The sequence below is a fragment of the Melozone crissalis genome, unplaced genomic scaffold (assembly GCF_028551555.1).
Source record: "Melozone crissalis strain CALT ecotype California unplaced genomic scaffold, PUWL_Pcris_2 ptg000013l_1, whole genome shotgun sequence".
Taxonomy (NCBI): domain Eukaryota; kingdom Metazoa; phylum Chordata; class Aves; order Passeriformes; family Passerellidae; genus Melozone; species Melozone crissalis.
Window position 1 is genome coordinate 62,388,240 of NW_026535791.1, and position 20,375 is coordinate 62,408,614.

The 20,375-nt window shown below is 37.1% G+C and overlaps 1 protein-coding gene across 1 annotated transcript in view; it reads left to right on the forward strand.

Annotated features, from left to right (window-relative positions):
- The window catches only part of POLA1 (DNA polymerase alpha 1, catalytic subunit), a 187,236-nt gene that overhangs the window by 56,079 nt on the left and 110,782 nt on the right, over positions 1 to 20,375 (forward strand). Inside the window, 6 exon segments of the mRNA XM_054271899.1 lie at positions 9,467 to 9,499; positions 11,037 to 11,129; positions 14,547 to 14,752; positions 15,983 to 16,115; positions 17,609 to 17,740; positions 19,736 to 19,910. Coding sequence (XP_054127874.1) covers positions 9,467 to 9,499; positions 11,037 to 11,129; positions 14,547 to 14,752; positions 15,983 to 16,115; positions 17,609 to 17,740; positions 19,736 to 19,910 — 772 coding nt within the window.

Consider the following 20,375-nt stretch of genomic DNA (forward strand, 5'->3'; position numbering starts at 1 on the left):
ACCAAATGATCCCTGGCTGCTGAAACCCTAAAGGCTGATAATAAGGTGGTCCCTTTCAGGAGTTTGCATGAAGCTCATCTTTTCTCAATTGGAGTACTCCCAAAATGGTCATGGAACATATTTCTGTTTCTGCAGGAGCTCTTTGACATCAAATGTGGTTCCATCCTTAGCTCTTAGGTGATTATGATTTATGTGGTGTGGTGAATGTATGTGGATAGGCAATAGCTTCCAATTACATGGACCCTTTTATTCCTCTGCATCCTTACAGGAAAAATCTGGAAGGTGAACTTACCCTGTAGTTCCTATTCCTGACTTAGAGTTGCAAGCTCTATTTAACAAGCAATTTAGGATTGTTAACTAGTAATTTTCTTTTGTAGTTAGGTTAAAAACAGTTAAAAAGCTTAAATAAGCCTTTTTAAAAAATGGTATTTCTACATTATACATCTTACAATTGTTTGGTTGGTTAGTAAATGCTTACTATTTTCTAGGAGAGTCTTTCATATCCTGAGGAGCTCTGTCTTGGGCTTTGGCTAGTTGTTGGTTTCCTTGTCAGACATATCTAGGGAATTTGGGAAGCTCTTTTTTAAGAGATAATCTAAAATGACTGTGTCTGACTCTGACAGACTGTCAGGAGCTCTTTCCATCTGTATCCAATCCAGCTTCATCAAGTGCTGTAAAGAAGTTGCACAGAACAAATCAGAGCTGAGACTTCATATTGTTAACCATGTGTGTTCCTCATGGTATTTTCAAATCTTTGGAGCAATCTCTAGGTCCTGCCTTAAACAGAAAATGTTAAGCATGCCATGTAGAGCTGAAACTGTTTCACAGAATCACAAAATATGCTGAGTTGGAAGGGACCCATTGGGATCATTGAGTCCTGGCCCTGTGCAGGACACCCCAGGAGTCACACCATGTGCCTGAGAGCATTGCCCAGACACTTCTGCAGCTCTGTCAGTCTGGTGCTCTGATCACTTCCCTGAGCAGCCCAACCACCTTCTGGGTGAAAAACATTTTCCTGATATCCAGCCTAAACCTCCCTGGCTCAGCTTCAGGCCATTCCCTTCGCTGGTCACAGAGTGAAGACATCAGTGCCTGCCCTCCTCTTCCCCTGACAAGGAAGCTGTCACTGCAGTGAGGTCTCCCCTCTGTCTCCTCCAGGCTGAACAAGTGACCTCAGTGGCTCCTCATAAGGTTTCTTGTCCCTGGCACCACCTAAAAAGGCTTTTACTATACTGCTAAAAGAGATGAGAAATCTGCACACAGAGCTGTGTCTGAAGGCTTGGAGGAAATATCCCCACAAGGCATGGGTTTATGGGATTGAAGATACAGATGTGATGTAAGACAGAGTGGCAGGGAGTGGTGCTCCAGGCTGATAGCAGGGAGGAGGAAAGTCCATAAGCATTTGTAAAATAGTCTGTATAAGTAATGTACATTATTCCACATATAATGTGGAAACAATAATTTTTATTATTACTCTGAGGGTAAGTGAAAAATTAAACTGGAGCTGGGTTTTTTTAAGTACAGTTGTGAACCCTCTAGGCATTCATAGACACTTGATCTCTCATCTTTTGCATTTGAGTAGCCTTGGTGGAACCTTAAACATCCCAGTAAAGTTGTGAAGGTAAACGTACAGGAACTTCTTGCTTAGTCATTGAGACTCATAATCTGTCAGATCTGAAGCAGATTATTGTGAAGTCTTTCAGAATGTTCCTTTCTTTCAGAGCAGAGAGATGACCTAGAAAATGCCAGAGCTTTGTCTGTAACGCTGTGCTGGAGGCACTCCCTTATTCACATGGATGTGCTTGGAGAGGTCTCCTTGCTGTTGGTTACATGGTCCTTCCTGCCCACATATCCCACCCTGTGCTTGCCAGCATGGACATGCACTCCTGCCCAGTGCTGGCTCCAGGCTCTCCTGCCAGCCTGGGAAGCCTGTTGGCACAGATCATTTTGCCCCATTTAGGCAAATGGATCCTTTTTTGCCCAAGGAATTCTTGGTGCTGACACCAGCTGCAGCCAAGGAGGATGAATAAGTATTGTTTAACTTTATAAAAACACCTGTCGTGTTGTCTAAATATATCTAATTTAATGAAACAAAATTATATGCTTTATGAAAATCCTGCATGACATTTAAGAAATTAGGTAAGAGAACTTTCTTTGGAGGCTAATTAGAGGCTAAAATACTTTTCTGAATTTGCATAAATGTTGCTTTGATAGACAATCACTTAGTCAAAATGAAAGAACAGTTTTAAAGCAGTTCAAGCCACTTATAAAGATTTTTTGATGGACACAACATCCACAAACAGTCTATTCATTACCAGAGCTACCATGTCCTCTTATCTCCTATAAAATGTCAGGATAATTTTCAGTGGATATTATCTGTATCTAGTCAGAGATTGCCTTGTTCTGTTTAGTGTAGCTATTGCAAAATGCCCTTGGTTCTTGAAGAAGAAGGCTATATTGTTCAGTAGAAGGACTTTTTCTTTTAAGAATACTCATCAGGTAGTGCAAATGTGTCCTGTATCTGTTTTGCTCTTTAGCACTTGCTTGTCTTCTCCCAGGCCTTCCTTTTTCTCCAAGCACACAAGTTGTGGATATTAATTAAAAGATGCTGACCAGGAGAACCTTAGAAAAGTTTTAATTCTAGTTTTTTGCTTTTTATTAAAAAAAACACCCCAGAAACAAAGGGGAGGAAGATTTTTAATTCTCAGGGAGTTTGTTGTCATCTCAGGTAGTGCACTGAGTTTATCTACTGCTTAAAAATGTTTAATCTTTGGAGTTTTATTTCTTTTTCAGCTTTATAGGCATACTTGATGTTTTTGAAAAAACATCTCTACTGATTCTGAGACATACTCCCTGATTTCTCCAGGGCTCCCAGTTATTTGTCTGTGAGAGTAACTTCTCTTGGACATGGGACAGTACTTCCATTTCTGTCACTTTGAGATTGAGAGACATGTCTATGTATTTGAAAGATAACTTCTAACTCTGTAGTTTTAAACCTCATGTGGAGGATGGTATGGTTATTATTCCCTGCTCTGGAATAGATTTTGCTGTTATTCAGATGAAAATTTCTGTGCTCTGATTTTAAACCTTGACTGGATTTTAACTTGTCTGACTAAAAAGGAAACTTTTGTTTATTAGTAATCAATTTCATTATTTATTGTTCTTGTTATTTTATTTTTTCTGGTGAAAGACTGATTAAATTTTGCTGAATGTGTTAAACCTGTTCAGTTTGGGGAACAAAACGATGTAAAGCTTTCCTGTCTAAATGTTTGTTCATACCACTGAAACAAATGCTGTTGTTTTCTCTAAGGAGAATGCATAAGCATTTAAATATTGAATAACTTGATATATGTTTTGGTATTATTAGGAAATAGTAAATGATGCTTGTCATAGTCTTTCTTAATTAGGAGGGGTTTTACTTGTGGTTTGTGATGCAGTTACCTTTGATACAGTTGCAGTCAGCTTACTCAGCAAAGCTACCTTTGCATCTTACATGTCAAGCACAAATTTGTTTAATGCTTTGGAATAAAAAGAGAATCATAAAAGTTAATGAGGCAAGATTTGTACCACATTCTTCAAGGGATTTTAGATGCTGTTGATCTTGTTTCTTCATTGAGTGAAACAGGGATTTTTGCTCCTTCGTTTTAGGTGTTCTGTTTTTGAATGAGTTAGAAAGAAAATAACAGCATGGGTGGGCTGAGCCCTGGTGCTTCTCTAGGAACTGTCCCTGTGTTTGGTTTCTCTGGAGGGTTAGGAGATGCCCGGGCTGTACCAACACTTTTCACAGCTAGTTATCACATGGACATTGTATTCCTGCTGCTTCTGGGAACACAGAACACTTCTGGGAAGTGGGTCAGAGTCAGGTCAGTTACCTTCTATGCACTCAAGTGTTCAGCTTTATTGTTGAGCACACCATTTCTCAGTTCTGAGATTGTAAAATAATTTCCAACATGGAAGTTTTTGTGTGTATTTGGTTTCTTTTTTGTTGTTGTGGGTTTTTTTTTTGTTGCTTGTTTTTTTTATTTGTTTTTGTTTGTGGTTTTTTTTTCATTTTGTTCAACGCTTTTAAGACTATATTTCATTGTTCTTTCTTTCATCCTAATACCAAAATAACACTTTCAAAAATAGGCAAAACTTGTTTTAGTATAGCATGGTTTGTAACATACTGTATAAAAAAATCAGTAGTTTCACAATTTAATAAGAAAACAATTCTGGTTCTCCCATTCTCTTCAGCGAAGCTCACCACAAGTACTTGAAGTACTGTAGAATTTTAAGGATATAATTGTTTCTGGCACCAAGGGAACTTTGTCTTCAAATTCTAATTTGATTCTTATCATCATTTGTGTTTTACTGTAATCTTTGCATTTCTTGTCAAAATGTGACAAATATACACATAATTTTTTTCTGTACTCAGCACATTTCTGTTGTTGCCTTTTTTGTGTCTTCTGTTGTTTGTGAAGCAAAAGAACCTTTTCTTGGCATGCAAACATGTGTCACTGGATCTTTGTGTACACTGCTTCAGCCCTTGGAACCATTCTCCCTGAGGTTTGGGTGCTCCATCCAGTACTGCTGTTATATCCAGGAGCTGTGAAAGTTGCGTTACTGTCTGTCAGCTTTGCTGGGTGGAGTATGAACAGTTAATTTCAGCATTTCTGAGGAAAAACAAAACCAAAACAACACAGAAGGGAAAACGTTGGCAGTTTAGGAGTATTTCTCATGCTGTTAATTTTTCACAGGAGTGCACATTTTGGAGAAATGTAACTCTGGATGTATTGTCTAAGTACAGCAAATACTCAGTAAAAGCTCTTTGAAACAAACTTATTAACCACTTGAATCTGATCACTCAAACTTTTCTAAATCAAGTCCATTGTCTGATAAAAAGACTGAATTGCTGTTCTTCATTCTCTGTGGCAAATAAGGCCTCCACCTTTCTTTCACTTATGCTTGGGGCATATGTGTCTTTTTGTCCAGCAATAGGAACCTTTTCTGAAAATCCTCCTTTATAAAATCTTTTTACAGCATCCTGTGACAGTGGTTTATAAGTGCTGGTCTACTTAAGACAAAATTCTAACAAAGTTAATGAATAGGCTACAAAAATACAGAGGTTCAGAAGTATTTAGAGTAGTGAGTGGTGTTACTGGAACACAGTTTTTCTATCTCATTTATTCCTCTGTCCCATGGGAAGGAATAGCTAATAAGAATTAGTAAAGCAGGTGACAGAATTATTTTCTTACTACATAATTGCAGAAGTAATTAAATGATATGGAAAAATATATCAGGTCTACTCTAGATAAGTGCAGATCGTTTTCAAAAATGCAGTTTTTTACAGGGCCTTAAGTTTGCTTGTTTTTCTCCTCATGCAGAGTGAATGCACAAGGAGAGGTGAGGGTAGGGTTTGTTTGTTTGTTTGTTTATTTGGGGTTTTTTTGGTGTATGCTTCTCTGGTACAATGTTTTTATAATGACTGTGCTCATTCTTTTCAGTCAACTCTTAAATTTTCCCTTCTGTTCCTTCATGTCTATGACCCCAGGATTCTGCAGAAAATGTGTGTTCACAGGAGAAATCTTTGCATCAGCATATTAGTTTTGTATGCTTTCATTGGTTTTTAAATCTTTTAGCTTAGTTTTGCTTCCACAGAAACATCCTTTTAGCAGAAGGTACTCTTCAGAGGTTTTTAAATAAGGGATTTTCAAAAATACTTGATGTAATAAATAATAGTAAAGCTGAAAGCTGTTCTTTGTATATTTATATTTTTTAACCATTCCCTATCTTAAATCACAACCTCATTTAATTAAGTAATTAATGAGTTGGGGTAGGATTAGAACAGGGAATTTTGCAGTTTGATGAGGACTTGTCTGCAATTATGATCTTTAAGTTTATATTGACTTGCAGTTCATGGGTGAGAGAATGTGTGTTGCTAGTCTTGCTTTTACAAGAAAAAAAGTTGAAAGAGTTTCACAGATGTTCACTGTTCTGAGCAGTTCACAGGTTTTTAGAAGTATATGTTTGCTGGGGGGAGGGGGCATGGCTGTACAGATGGGTTGCCAGGCAATTAATTCTTCCTACTTGGAGCAGGAGACAATCCAGCTCTCATAAGCAGTGCAGTATTATTTGCAAAAGGAAACTACCCAATACCATTTTTCCTATTCTCTTCCTTCTTTCTTCTGTCTTCCCACCTCCCTTCCTCTGCTGTGCATTTCTGTGAAACTGCTCAGGATTGATATGATAGCAGAGCTGTCATTCTCTTGAACAAAAAAAAAAAAAGTGACTTTTATTCTAGGTATTTTAATAGAGTCCCATTAAGGATGTATTGCTGACTGAAATATTGGCATGAAGGGCTCTCACTGAGCTGAGCCCAGGAATTAAGAAGTCAGGAAATGGGCTGCTGCATTGCTAAAGAACCTTGTGTGACACAGTATCTCCTGATTGGGGGGATCATTACTGCTATTATGACTCGACTTGCGTAGGAATTTTAAATTTCATCTGAATGTCAGTAATAACCCTCTTAGCAAATTATCCTGAATAAAATCACGAAGGCATTTTATATAATAGGTGTTGAATTACTGGATAGATTTGCTAATTAAATACTCTTTGTTCTGCTGCAGTTGACATTACAGGGTAAGATCTTGAACAATTATTCTCAACAGCTGTACTTTGTTAAGGGAAAAATTAACTACAAAGTTTATTTTTTTCTACACTTGAAATTGGCAGATTTTTGAAACGTGCTTGAAAAAATTCCATCATCCAGTTGGTAATGAGAGGATAAATATGCAGGTGTTGCTGTGAAATCAGATAACTACTGACTGCCTTATTAATGAATTTAGCAATACTTTATAACCTTCTGTTTTGTAGCTGTTGGCACTTGCAAGTGATCTCCTGTCAGAACGGGTGGCACTAGCATATGCCAGTCACTTGATGAAGCCAACTTGTCTGTGACCCTCTTGCTGTGATTACCTACACCCACTGCTGTCCTCAGGGACAACTGAGAAATGGTTTTTGCACAGCCAGACAATTTTTTTAGTAGGGGATATTCCTTAATAAAAAAGAAAAAAAAAGTTATCTTTCCCATTATTAATGGAATTGTTTCAGTGTGTGAAGTAGAAAATGCCAGAGATTATCAAGGGAAAATTGATAGGCCTTCCTTTCTTTTCAGTATAAACTCTTCATTTTGGTGTAATTTTTCAATTTTGTTTCGGGGACTCTTGTTTGCTTTTGGAGTACTAAGGGAGAGGTAGAACCTTTCTCTGTAGGAGTTAGCTAATACATAAGAGAAAGGGTTGTGGGGTGGTGAATATGTTGGAATTTTGACTACTTTATATGAAATTTAATATCATGTACCAGTGATATATCTTTAGAATTATTTCAAAACTCCATAGAAAAGTGGTGGGGTCGAATGTCTGAATCACTCACTAGGAGATGAATAGGAGTGGAATACCCTCTTTGAGCTTCTAATTAAGATGGAATTGTGTGTGTCTGATTCCAGTGACAGGTACAGCCTAGCAGGAATCTGCAGTTAGGGCTCACCATTTTCCTGTTCTATAAAGAGGAGTGAGGACAGCTGAGGTTTCTGCACCTTTGGACTTCAGCAGAGTTCAGGCATCACATTGTTTGAGTGCCTGGTTTGCAGCACCAGTGGATGGTCTTTAAATCAACTGGATGTTTTGAACTTGACCCAGAGACTGTAAATCCATAGATATCCATATGTGCTTGGGGAATAACCCTGATAAGGACATGTGTTGTGAGTTCAGCTGTGTCAAAGTTACATCACAGTTTGGAACTGAACCTGCCTTCAAGTGCCTTGAGGGGAATATAGCTTTCAGTGCATAATTGCAGACAAAAATCATTCTTGCACTGTGGTTATGTAAAGGCTATGAAATACTGAAGAAACTTGCCATTGGTGTTAAAGGAATGACAGTGTTGCCATCCTGTTTGTGTGCTGTTGTGTAGAGGGGGAGATTTCACCTGTTTCAGAATTCCTTGCTGTGACGGCATAGGCAGCATCACAATAGTCAAGACTCTTGGCTTCACTTTGGACTCCTTGGCCTTATGAAAGTAATGAGATTTCCCTGAACATGATCTTATTCCCACTGAGCATGGACAGCTCTTGCCTGTTTGTCCCTTTTTTTCCTCATCCCTGCTGATCTGTACTGCTCAGCTCCCTGCCATAGGCTTCTTGACTACAAGTCTTAATTCTGCCTTTTGGCAAATATGGCCAAGGAGTATTGCAATTTAATATGTGAAAAATAGTGAAGGTGAGACTTGGTTTATAAATTTGATGTAAGCTGTTCATAGTGTGTTGCCTGACTATATTTTGAGTTCCAGATTGTTTGGCTTCACCTAAGAGACTCTGATCTATCATTGCTGTAACATGTTGTTCAGATTAATCCTCAAGAAAATTTAAAATATTTATGACTAGCAGGATTGGCTGAAGAAAAACTGAGGTTTCTGCTGGGTGGCAATGGAAAGGACTGAAACCAAGGAAGTGGAATCTGGAGCTGTGTGCCAGGGCACCAGGATGTTGATAAGAAGGACATGGGGGGTACAGAGGAACTGTGGCCAAATGACTGAAGGAATGGACCAGATGTTGGTTCTCATGCAGCTGTGCAGAATTCACCAAGCTCTTCCGGCTGCTCCAACTACACTTTTTTTTTTTTTTCATTAATCTCATTTGACTGTCCCTTTTCTGTGCTCCAGCTGTAACTGTGACTTCCAATGAGGTGCTCTCCCCACCCTCCACTGTGCTGAGCATAATTAGAGGTGGAAGCAGCAGCCTACTCACATGAGGTCTCTTTAGGTATTTCTCAGGTTCAGAGACGTGCTGTTCAGAGCATTTGGGGAGCTTGGATGCATTCTTGGGTGAGGAACAAGCCTGGTTACACCCCTTGACTCAAGACCTGTGTCCTGTCTGGATCCCAGCTCCTTGTCCCAGTTCTGGTTTCCATAAGGAGTTTGCTTTTTAATGACCCATTTTGAGATCATTACAAGGGTAATCAACCTTTGACTAAGTCTTCTAAAGTGAGCACCATCGAGGCTGGACTGAATCAGACAGGATGTTTTTGGGAAAAAATTCAATGACACTAGGAAATAAGATGATGGATATGAAGGCAACAACTGACCTAAACTACTGAAAGATACTTAATTCTGGCACTTGCTGATTAGGTTGTATTTAAACCATTTGATTTAGTGTTCTTTTTTCCTAAGGTAGAATGTGTGCATGCACATGCAATTTTGAGATTTGTTTTAATCTTGTTTTAGGGGAGTTAATAATAGCATTACTACAAGGTCAAACGAGAATTTACTCATGTAATAGGAGTATTGAGGTGACTGTGTGTTGCCAGGAGAGAGGTGGTTTGCTTTGTTTTGAAAGGTGAGAGCATTTGGAGTTAGCAACCTAATGGATATGTTTGCCTGTGTTAGCCTGTAATTATATCATACGCTAATCTTTGATTTTTTTTTTTTATTTCAGATTTTGATGCATACCAAGGAGATGGTGCAGAAGGTAATGCTGAGCATTTTCATTAAACAACAACACTTAAAGAGCACACCTGGTGAAATTTTTTTTGTTCCAGGAGAACTGTAACCCAAACAGACCTGAAATCACTTCTTAGGATGCCTGGTTTACAAATGTAATCCTTCCTGATGGATTATAGCTTTTTTCTTTTCCTACCACAGATATGATCTGGACCCTGCTTGAAGCCTAAGAGGGACTGTTTCAAGCAAATTAGCAACAGTGCTAATTAGAGTTTACTCATAAACCTGTTACACCATGTGTTCTAGTGGTTTATTATGGTTTATTTTTTGGCATCCTTTAAACTCTGTCACAGGGTGTTTTTTTGACTCTGTGGAGTTTAACATGGACATAGCCATGTTGCAGTTTTTACAGCTGCATTGATTTCCCACCACTGAAAATGTCAGGTCTTCATTTTTTTTCAAATTAATATTTTGCAATTATATGCATCTGCCATTTTTTTGTTGTTGATGTGACATTTACTGGTGTTGGCAGTTTCTCTTTTTACCTTTTTTCTTGCTATGCCTTTCATATGCACCTCAGGCTTTTTTATGTTCTTCAGTTTGTCTAGAGTTTGCTCCATTATCCAGAGTATTACACAAGTATGGCTGGTGTTTGAATACAGTCTTCTCCAAGCAGGGCATTTAAATTGTTACAAGAATCAGAAGTGATGTGAGGGGCAGAGTGTCAGTCAAAGAGAAGGGGTTCAGTAAATGTTTGTGTCTATCTCTGGGTGTAATTGTTCAATAGTTCAGCCTGGAAAGAGAAAACTTGTGGGCCATAGTAGCTAGATCCTTCTGCAAAAGGAGCATTCCCTGAAAGATCTGCTGCCCATGGGAGGACAAACACAGGTGGTTGGAATAGCAGCAGTTAAAAGATGGGAGAGGGAAGATGGAGATATGAAGCCATCTGCATAATCTGAAAAAATGAAGAAGAGCAGCCTAATCTGGGCAGTGCTGTGGTATTCTCAGGCGCTGTCATCCACAGATTTATTTGAAATGGAGAATCTAAGTATTTTTTCTCTCTCCCGTTTTTTTTTTTTTTTTTTCCCCTGTGGTATTGTGATGGCTGCAGATGAGATGGGATACCTGGCTGTGATCATACCTTTCAAGCACTTTGGCTGACTGCCTTGTCTAAATTTGCCCAGTAGTCTTGTGGAAGTGATTTTCTTGTGTCTTAGCAGTCCAAAGTTATTTCTGATCAGAATTCTTGCTGTTTCTCAAGATCAGACTTGTTCACTAACTTTTTTTTCTAGTATTCATTTAGTAAAATGTTACCTATTTATATTATGTACACAACTGGACAGTGGTCTTTTAACATGTCAGTGACTGAAGTTTCTTTATTCTCTTTAAATTCAAATAGGTTTTAATGAAATGTACAGACCTATGAGTAAAAGTTTACATTTTCTTGCTAGTATACTTGTTAGTGTTTAAAGCGTAATTTTTGAACCCTTAAAGTTATGTGAGACTTGTAGATGATGGAGTGGCTCTTTTTTGTTTTTCAAAGCAATTTTTTTTTTTTTGTTTAGATGAACCTTGAAGTGATTTATGGAGACACAGATTCCATTATGATAAACACTAATAGCACCAGTTTGGATGAGGTCTTCAAGCTGGGGAATAAGGTAAGGAACTTTTTCTTTTTGAAGATTTCCTGCATAGGTCTTTGTTGTTACTCTGAGTGGAGCAGATGGTATTAAGAGAGGGTTCTGTGGCACAAGCAGACAATATACCATAAGAAAGAACTTCACAATGTGTGGAACCTATGAAGTAGTAAAAACTCAGCTATACCTGCTCTTTTTCAGGTGTAGCTATTCTGTGCATTTTTAAAAGTGATTAAATGAACCATTTCATTGCATAACAAGCTTTATTTACTAATCCTAAGGTAGCAGGAGACTATCTCAATATTTGGTGAACCAAAGTGTGAGGTACAATTTCTCCTCCAAGTTAATTTCAATTACAACACGAACAGTTCTGATTTTTTTTTTCACAGGGGACATTTCCCAGTTTAGTTTTATATAGTTAGGTAATTTGTATGACACTCAATATGTTATCAGATTTTCAGTGGTAAGTTCAAATATTAATTTTCATGGTGTACCAGATACAGAAGAGATCTGATTGATTAGGAGCTGGCAATCGACGATGTGGAAGTTTTGTGGCTCTCTGAAATTGTGGAAGAAAAGTGAGAAATATTTCAGAACTTTCTAAAGAAAAGATGTAAGAGAAGCTGTTTTTGAAAGATGGAAGAAATTGTGATGAAAATGAGACCTATGGAAACTCTAAAAAAACCCAAAGAAAGCAAAGATGTATTCAGTACAGTATTAAACAGAAGTAATTTAATTTTAAGGCAGAGAGTGATTCCAGGGTTTTTTAGAATACTTCTGCCTTCATGCCAGTGGGAACATTTAGAAGTAGATGCATTCAGGAGCAGAAAATGGGATAATAACTTGATATCATAACTGAGTAGCAGGAGGGCTGTTGACATGGTAGAAAGCAGTCTTTCTTTTTTGTTTGCCACATGCAAGATTATATATAATTTCTAGTGTATATACAGTAGTCTATAAGAAAGTTTAATCTTACTCCAGTTGTGTTTGTGTCGTTTCATTCTGGTTTATTTTTTGACCCTGTGCTCCCATTTGATGGCTAAACATTACAGAGGATAGTTAAATAACAATAACTTTTATGAAATCTGACAGGATAAGCATGATAGGTTAAGTACATCTGAATTAGAGTCAGGTTTTCTGAGAGAATAGGTATGTGTTTGAACTTGTCAGCTGCTTAATGAGAGTAAAATCTTAAGCTTTTTTAATCCATTGTACTTCTGTATTGTGTATCAGGTTTTTTTAATTGAACATAAAAAAAAGGACAGAAAGATATGTTTTGATTAAAATCATGTACAACATATAAAAAGTGAGTAAACTTATCTCTGTAAACCAGCACAATCAAACCTTGCATCAAAATTGCAGATGTTTTGGCTTTCAATATTCTTTCTGTGGCAGAAAAAAGTGATTCATATCTGTCTCATTTCATGTTTCTTGTTTGTTTGTTTATTCCTCAAGAAAGTGGCAGTTGTTCTTTTTGCTAACACTTTGATCATTTGCATTTTCCTTGTTTTGAGTAATTCCTATTAAAAAAATCAGGATAAAGAATTGTCTGTTTTGATGAGGAACACTCTCAAGAAATGTCTCTGCTCCACTGCATAATAATTTCTTTCTCAAAGTTTTGTGTTCGGAGGTGAGGAATATTAACATTGCTTTCACTGTAGTTTTGATTTAATGTAGACTGTGTGGAAGGCACAGAGGTTTAGTGCAAACAATTACAGTGAGAGCAGTTAGTGAGTGTACCCCTGTTCTGATGTAAAGTGTGAATTTGTGAATTGTCTTCAGCAGTGAAGCATTCCTCCAATAAATTAATTCTGTTTTTTTTTATTGGAGAAAATTCTCTTATGTGCCTTCTGAATTTCCCCATTTAATCTGTGTCTTCTCTCCCACCCTTAACCCTCCAGTATTTACATCCATGCCCTTTTCAGTCATTACTTTGCAGAAGTTTTTTCTCATTTTCTGTGTGTCCTTATGCATCAGATTTACCAGTACATTCAGTACTGAACTGTTACTGGATTTGGAGCACTTGATGCTGTAAAAAAGAAAAATTGAAAATTGGAATTGCAGAAAAATGTTCAGAGGAATTGTTTGACTATTTTAAGAAGGAAAATGTCAACCTTGTAGCAAAATGGCTTTTGCCTCATGATGTCCTTCAAAACTTAGAAATATACAGGGGACATCAAAGTAATGGTAATTCCTGCAATAGGGGGTACAGAGGTCTCAGAGAGAAAAACTAAGTACACACATATATGTATACACAGAAATGAAAAGTTTTTAAGGAAGGTTTTGGTTAAAATGGTAATCTGAGTTCAAAGCTAGATAGGAAACCAGTGAGATTTTATGCTGAAGGTCCTGTTCTTGGTGAGAGTATCTAGATGGCAAAAGAACTTAAATGCATATCCAACTTCAGTGAGACATGAGAAGAGGATAGTTGATAGCTGGTGGTAAAAGTGTGAGTGAAAATGGATACTGAAAATCAACAGGGAAAGTTAAATTGTAAAGGAAAGAAAGTAAAGAGCAGAACATGAAGACAGAACAGGACACCTGGCATATGCAGATACTCTGTTGAAGAACATAAACTAAAACCATGAAGAAAGAAAAAGGAAAAAGGCAAGTGGGAAACTTTCAGCCTAGCCAGTAGGTGGGTGAATGTGTACTGGAACCAAAGTTTGTTGTGGAAGGTTCATGCTGTTTTGAGCTGTTGCACTTCTGTTCCCTTAGAAGAGAGGTAAGAGATACTTGGTACTAAATAAGGACAATATATCAGTGCCACGTGAAACTTTTGTGTATGGATAAAGCATAGCCTGTGTGTAGATAAACCTCACCTTTTCCTCTCAAGGCAATCAGACTATGGAAAAGGTGGGTATTTTGTGGGGAAGGGTAAAAGAAACTTGCCTGTTTTTCCTGAACATGCACACACAGAGCTCTAGTCTGCAGTCATAGTTTTTCTCCCCTCCCTGGTTTAGGATGAGAGTGGTAAGAAAGAAAGGTGCCTTTGCAAGATAACTTTTCTATAAGGCTATTTGCCTTTTCTGTCTGAGTGACCATCTCTTGTCTTTGCCTAGTAAGGAGGTCCCTGCTGTGAAATCCCTTGTTTGCTTAATTTATGGGAGAGGTTAGGTGGAGTAGCTGTTCTGGTAAAATGACCTGGAGTCAGTTATCTCCAAGGTCACTTCAATCTCATGTTTGTCTGCCTTCCTTAATTTGATTAAGGAGTCAGATGTACCAAGCTGTAGATACTAAAAAAGTCAATGGGTCAACCTTAATTTTAGTAGTAACTTGTAGTTACTAGTGTGCAATGAATTAATGTTATCTGACCAGTCTTTAAAATGTGTATGCAAATACACAGGGTGGAATGTAACTTGTTTTAAAACTTAAGAACAATTGATTTTGTCCATTGTTAAATTGTTGCATTTGTCATTTATGTCGGTGCATTTGCAGATCAAAAATGAAGTGAACAAGCTGTACAAATTGTTGGAAATCGATATTGATGGAATTTTTAAGTCCTTGCTATTGTTAAAGAAGAAGAAATATGCTGCTCTGAGTGTGGAACCAACAGGAGATGGGAAATATGTAACTAAACAAGAGCTGAAAGGGCTGGATATAGTCCGGAGAGATTGGTGTGATCTTGCTAAACAGACTGGCAAGTGAGTTTCTTTGTGGCATTGTCTTCTTTGCTCTGAAACAGTAAACATTTGTACTTACTTTTCTAAACATTTGATACTGTGTTTCTTGAAGATCACAGTTGATAACTAACATCAGGACTTAGCTGATTTTTGGAGGAGATGTAAACATCTGCTGTTGGTAATAGGTTAGACCTGTGCTAGTCCAAATGTCACTGCATTTCACTCTCTGGTTTTGTATCTCCTGTGGAAGCTGTGCTTTTGAGTTGTCAGTGTTGTAAATGTCATTTAATAAACCAGGACTGAAATCTTGTGAAGATGGCAGATGCTGTCAGCATTTGGAGTTGTAGGTTCTAGGTCAGATGTTTTATTTCCTAAAGAAGCTGGTGCTCAGCACTTTCAGCACTCTCTAAAAAAGCTGGAAGTGCACTGAGTGCAGCCTGAGGAGGTGGTCCCTTTCCCCAAGACTGCTTCTCTTTCCTTTTGCCATGAGACTTCATTATTATGGATACTGGATTGACTATTTATTAATTGTCGTTGCACAGGGCATTTTAATGCTTTAATTCAGTAGAAGCAACACATTTAGCATCATAGAAAGAAAGAGAGAGTGGAGAGGTGGTCATCTGGGTGCTGACTCATTGTATAATGCCTCTTGAAAACTTAAACAGCTCATGGTCCAAATGTATCCAAAAATGAATACTTTTCACATCTGTAAAAATACACCACACACTTGCTTACTGTTCTTAAGACTTGCATTTTCTAAGAAAAGATGCATCATAATAGAAGCAAATTTTTCCAAGTTAGGAATGTATTAGTAATTAAAGCTATACAAATGTTGGAGAGTGTTCTTTAGTGACTAACTCTTCTGCAGCTGGCAGATCTTCCAACCACATTTTGCAGCAATAGGCAAGACTTTGCTTACTTGATATGTTCTCTTCTCCCCCATATCTTAAGATACCTGCTATGGAATAATAAATGGAAAAATGAATGACAGAAGAAAATAGAAAGTTGCACTCACCCATTCCAAATCATTATTTAGCATTAGAACTATTTGCAGTAATTTGCCTTTAGTAAAACAAGTAAATAAATAAAACACAACATAAAATATACTGGTAAATTTCTATAGATTTTTCATTAGACTTCATCCTTGGGCTCTTTAATGTCTAGAGAAAATCTAGGGGAAGAGAACATTCTGTCTGTTGTAATGGTTTTGCACGTGCCAAGCTTTTCTTAATTTTAGTGCTATTTTTGCAGCTATGTAATTGGTCAGATTCTTTCTGATCAGCCCCGAGACATAATTGTGGAAAATATTCAAAGGCGACTTATAGAAATTGGAGAAAACGTGGTCAGTGGTCAGATCCCTGCAAATCTGTTTGAAATAAACAAGGTGAGTGATCTTGCACTTTTCTGTCTCAGAAAAACTTTGCTGTTCCTTCATATATTGACTGCTGACAAAACTATTTAATCCTTATGATGCTGTGAAACAGCAGGAGTTTTATTAGGTACTGAATAGTTCAGGACATGCTGTGAAGATTCTACAGTTTGAGGGGGGAAAAGCCCTACTGGGGCTGGAGGCTCCAGAATAACTCCTTAGTGTCTTGTCCCATCCTGCTGTTTACCAGGCTCACTCTGCACTTAGAGAATGATACGATGTTTTCAGGGGAAGTTCTCTCCTAAGCTGTTACTTTATATTTCGGGCTTGAAATGCATAAACTAAAGAATGCATTGGAAACAAATCAAATACTCTGTTTTCTAGAAAGCTCTAATAATATTTCCCTAGAAAGCTCTGTATAAAAAAGTTAATAGTCATTTTGAGACCTCATTCAAGACTTTTGTGCAACAAGAAGTAAAATACTCTGCCTTGTTTACAGCAGTTTTAGCAGCAGTGTTGCGGTTTTAGGGGGTTTTTTTGGGAACCTTCAATGATAAAAACTGTGTTTTTAGCTTCAGAGACTCCCCTTTCCTGTTGAGGGGGTGTTTCACCAGTGAATTGGGTATTACATGCCCCTCTTATGCTTCTGATAGAGATCTATCAAATGTCCATCCAAAGTCTTTTTCTTTTGCCAGCTGGACATCTGTCTGCTTTGTGTCAATCAGTTAAGAAATGTGTTCAGGTTGTCATATTAGTGTAGAGAAATCACTTAATTTTATGGTTGACTCAAAAAAAGAATGTTCTGATGCAAATCTTCTAAAAGCACTTAGTGTCCCTGCAAAAGATATATATAGCAAAATGTTCACTTAAAATTCCTAAAGTTCCTCTGTTTTATTACTTCAGAAAAAAAATGTATTTAACTATTAAGTCAAGTGTAGAAGTTGTTTCTAAGAATTGGGATGACAGTAAATATTTAAATGTAGCATTTTATTTTGTTTAAAGGAAAAAGTCATTGTGGAATCTCAGCAGTATGAGATACACAGAAGTATTTAAATTTAGTTGTACCCTCTTGCTGCAGAGCTTGTTGTGTACCCTTAGCTACACAATATTCAGATTTACTGTATGAACAGGAGTGAGAGGGTACTGTCTGGCTCTATTTTTGTATTTTGCATAATATTGTCATCTTCAATTTAGTTTAATTTTAAAACAATTGCATTATGATCACAACACTTACGCATTTTTCAGATAGTAATTGTAAAAACATCCTTTTGTTTTATTATTAATAACATTTATAAAATTTGAAGGACTGGTTCCTAGGGCTTAACATATGGCAAATAAGTTTGGTACAGTTATTTTATCTTACTTTGTGTTTCAGATGAACTTGTAAATAGTAGAAGGATGAAGATAGCTGCTATGTGGTCTTGTCTTTTAGAGCTCTGAGTTGTCTATCACTGAAGTAATGGATTTTTCTCATAGTTATGTTTCTGTTTTCCCCTTTGATATTTTAGGCATTGACAAAAGATCCCCAGGATTATCCTGACAAAAAAGCCTTGCCACATGTGCATGTGGCCATGTGGATAAACTCTCATGGAGGCCGAAAGGTGAAGGCAGGAGACACAGTGTCATATATCATTTGTCAGGTAAAAATGTCTTTCTTTATAGCTAAATACTAGGTATTGTTTTGAGATACAGCAAAAAAATCCCAGCTTAGCTCCTGGGAAAATAGTTTTGGCATTTCTTTTTGGTGAGGTAGTCTTATATTTTAAAATAGTCTGTTGTCTGTACTACATTTGGTTTTATAGAGCATTGTGATCAGCTCAGCAACTATTTCCATATAGTGACTGGTAAAATCTCCCTGAACTCATTCATGTTTGGAGCTAGAACTTAGTTTGAAGAAAATGCCTAGTCTTCATTTTCAGCAGAAGAAAATTCTGGTTGTGAAGACCCTTTAATTTGTGGAAAGATAATTGTTGTTGGTGATTAAATACTATCCTTGTTTTTTCCAGTATCACCTTTGTCTGTTCAATTCATAGTCATTGGATCTGCTGGCACCTCTGATGTATAGACTGGGAAATTTGAGCCACTTTCTGGTTTCAGGTGTTTACCCTATAAATGCTTATCCCTATTTCACAAATATCTACTCCACTTTGGTTCTGTTAATTTTAAAAAAATAGTAGATTGAGTTAGATGGACCAAGGGATCTTTTAGGCCAAGCTGATGAACTTGACAATGTGACTATTTCAGCTCCTTCATTATTTTCAAACCAAAATATACTGTATTTGACTTAATTGAGAGTTCTTGGCCTGGCACCCCAAAGCTGCCAAGACTTTTGAGAGCTGGGCCACGGGTGCGGCTGAGCAGTGGCACAATACAAGAGAAGAATATACTTGTTGAAAGAAGGGAGCTGAAGGAGTTGCATTGTAATTATTTTTGCAAAGCAGCTGGATGAGCTGAATAGTCCTAAATTAATTTTGTTCTGAATACTAAGTTGTCTGAAAGGAGTAGGAGGGACCAATGGCTTGCAGTCTGTCTTTCTTAGTGATGGGTTTTCAGTCCATCATTGCTGACCCTATTGAAACCGGTAGCTCGTCTTAAATGAAAAAATGAAGGTGTCATGTATTAATGCATTTGTTCTATTTTGCTTTTAAAAAATCAAAAAAGAGACTATACTTAGCAAAAAGCCCCCCAAACAGTTGTGGTGCTTCACCCTACCCTGCCCCATTTCTATAAATGTTTACATCTATTACAGAATCTTGCAAAAATACTGCTTTGAGTTTTGCTCTAAGATTTTTGACACACATTAGAAATAATATTTCCTAGGGCAGTTGAGGAGTGGGTTTACAATTCTACAGATTTAACTGAGTTATATTTTCCAAGAGTACTGTCGTCTTTCTCTGATACTTAATTCCTCCATGTATATTGTTTTCAATTTAGTTATTGCCTTCCCAAATTGAATTATTTTATCCTTATCTTCCTCTTTCAAGTTAGAGAAGAATGTAATGTATATTTTAACCTCAAAATGCTGTTTCTCTCTTGGCTTTAGATGTCACCATACATTTCTTTCAGTATTTCTGAATATTTTAGAATTTCCTCTTTCTAATCAATGCTGTTGCCTCTGTTATTTATTCATATGCCAATGAGTGCTGGTCCATTCTCTGACCATTCATTCTATTAATATCTTTATAGAATTAAAGAATATAAATTTCCTAGCAAAACAGATATAGTTTTGATATCCACAACTTAGAATTTGCTTGTTGTGCAAAATGATAATGCTGGTTTAGTACAAAGTGAATCCAAAATGCATGCCCTCTGTGTATTTTTAACTGGGCTGATGGCTACAATGTGTTTTCATTGTGCATTTCAGAATTGACAGATGGGACTGTTTACTCTGTCTCCTCGTACTGATTTGCACGTGTAGGCTACAATAATACAAGCTGGTTTTGCATTCTTGAACTTGCTAGTTGATGCCAGCATCAGCAATGCAGTTTTTTTACTACTGCTGGATTTGTATTGGATGCATAATAAATCAACCAAAAGAGTGTGTAATGATTTTGCATTAAAATTATGCATAATATTTGAAGCATAATCCTTTGTATAGAGTTTTTTCACACTTTGTTTTGTGTGTGTCTCCTCAGGATGGATCAGATCTCAGTGCCAGCCAGCGAGCATATGCTCCAGAACAGTTAAAAAAGCAAGAAAATCTTAAAATTGATTATCAGTACTACCTGTCACAGCAAATACATCCAGTAGTTGCTAGAATATGTATGCCCATAGAGGGAATTGACTCTGTTCTTATTGCAACGTGGTTAGGTAAGTATTCTAAATTCAGTTTATTTGAAGAATTTCAAGAGCCAAAGACAGAGGTTTTAATGTATGTTTCTCAACAGAAATGCTTCCCCAGATCGGTCTTTTTACATTGAACAATAGCTTGTGTTTCACAGCCTGTAGAAAGCAGTGTGGACTCTAATACTAATTCTGCAGAATAGTATTTTTTCAGAAGGTGATCACTAACATGAATTTAATCTTACAATCCTTGTTCAGAGTTACAAAATCTGCTTTTCAGAAATGACAGTACTATTGCATGTCTTTGAGATTTTAAGTTACTAAAGGGGTTCTGGAGTGTGTAATATTTTTCCAGAGAGAAATGCTGGCATCTCTGGCATCTTCCCAGGGAGAAAAAAGTCATAATTACAATGAAAGAATACAAATTTTTACTAGGATGTAAGTGAAGACTTGATTGCTAGACCTGACTTAGCGGATAATAGAAACATAAAA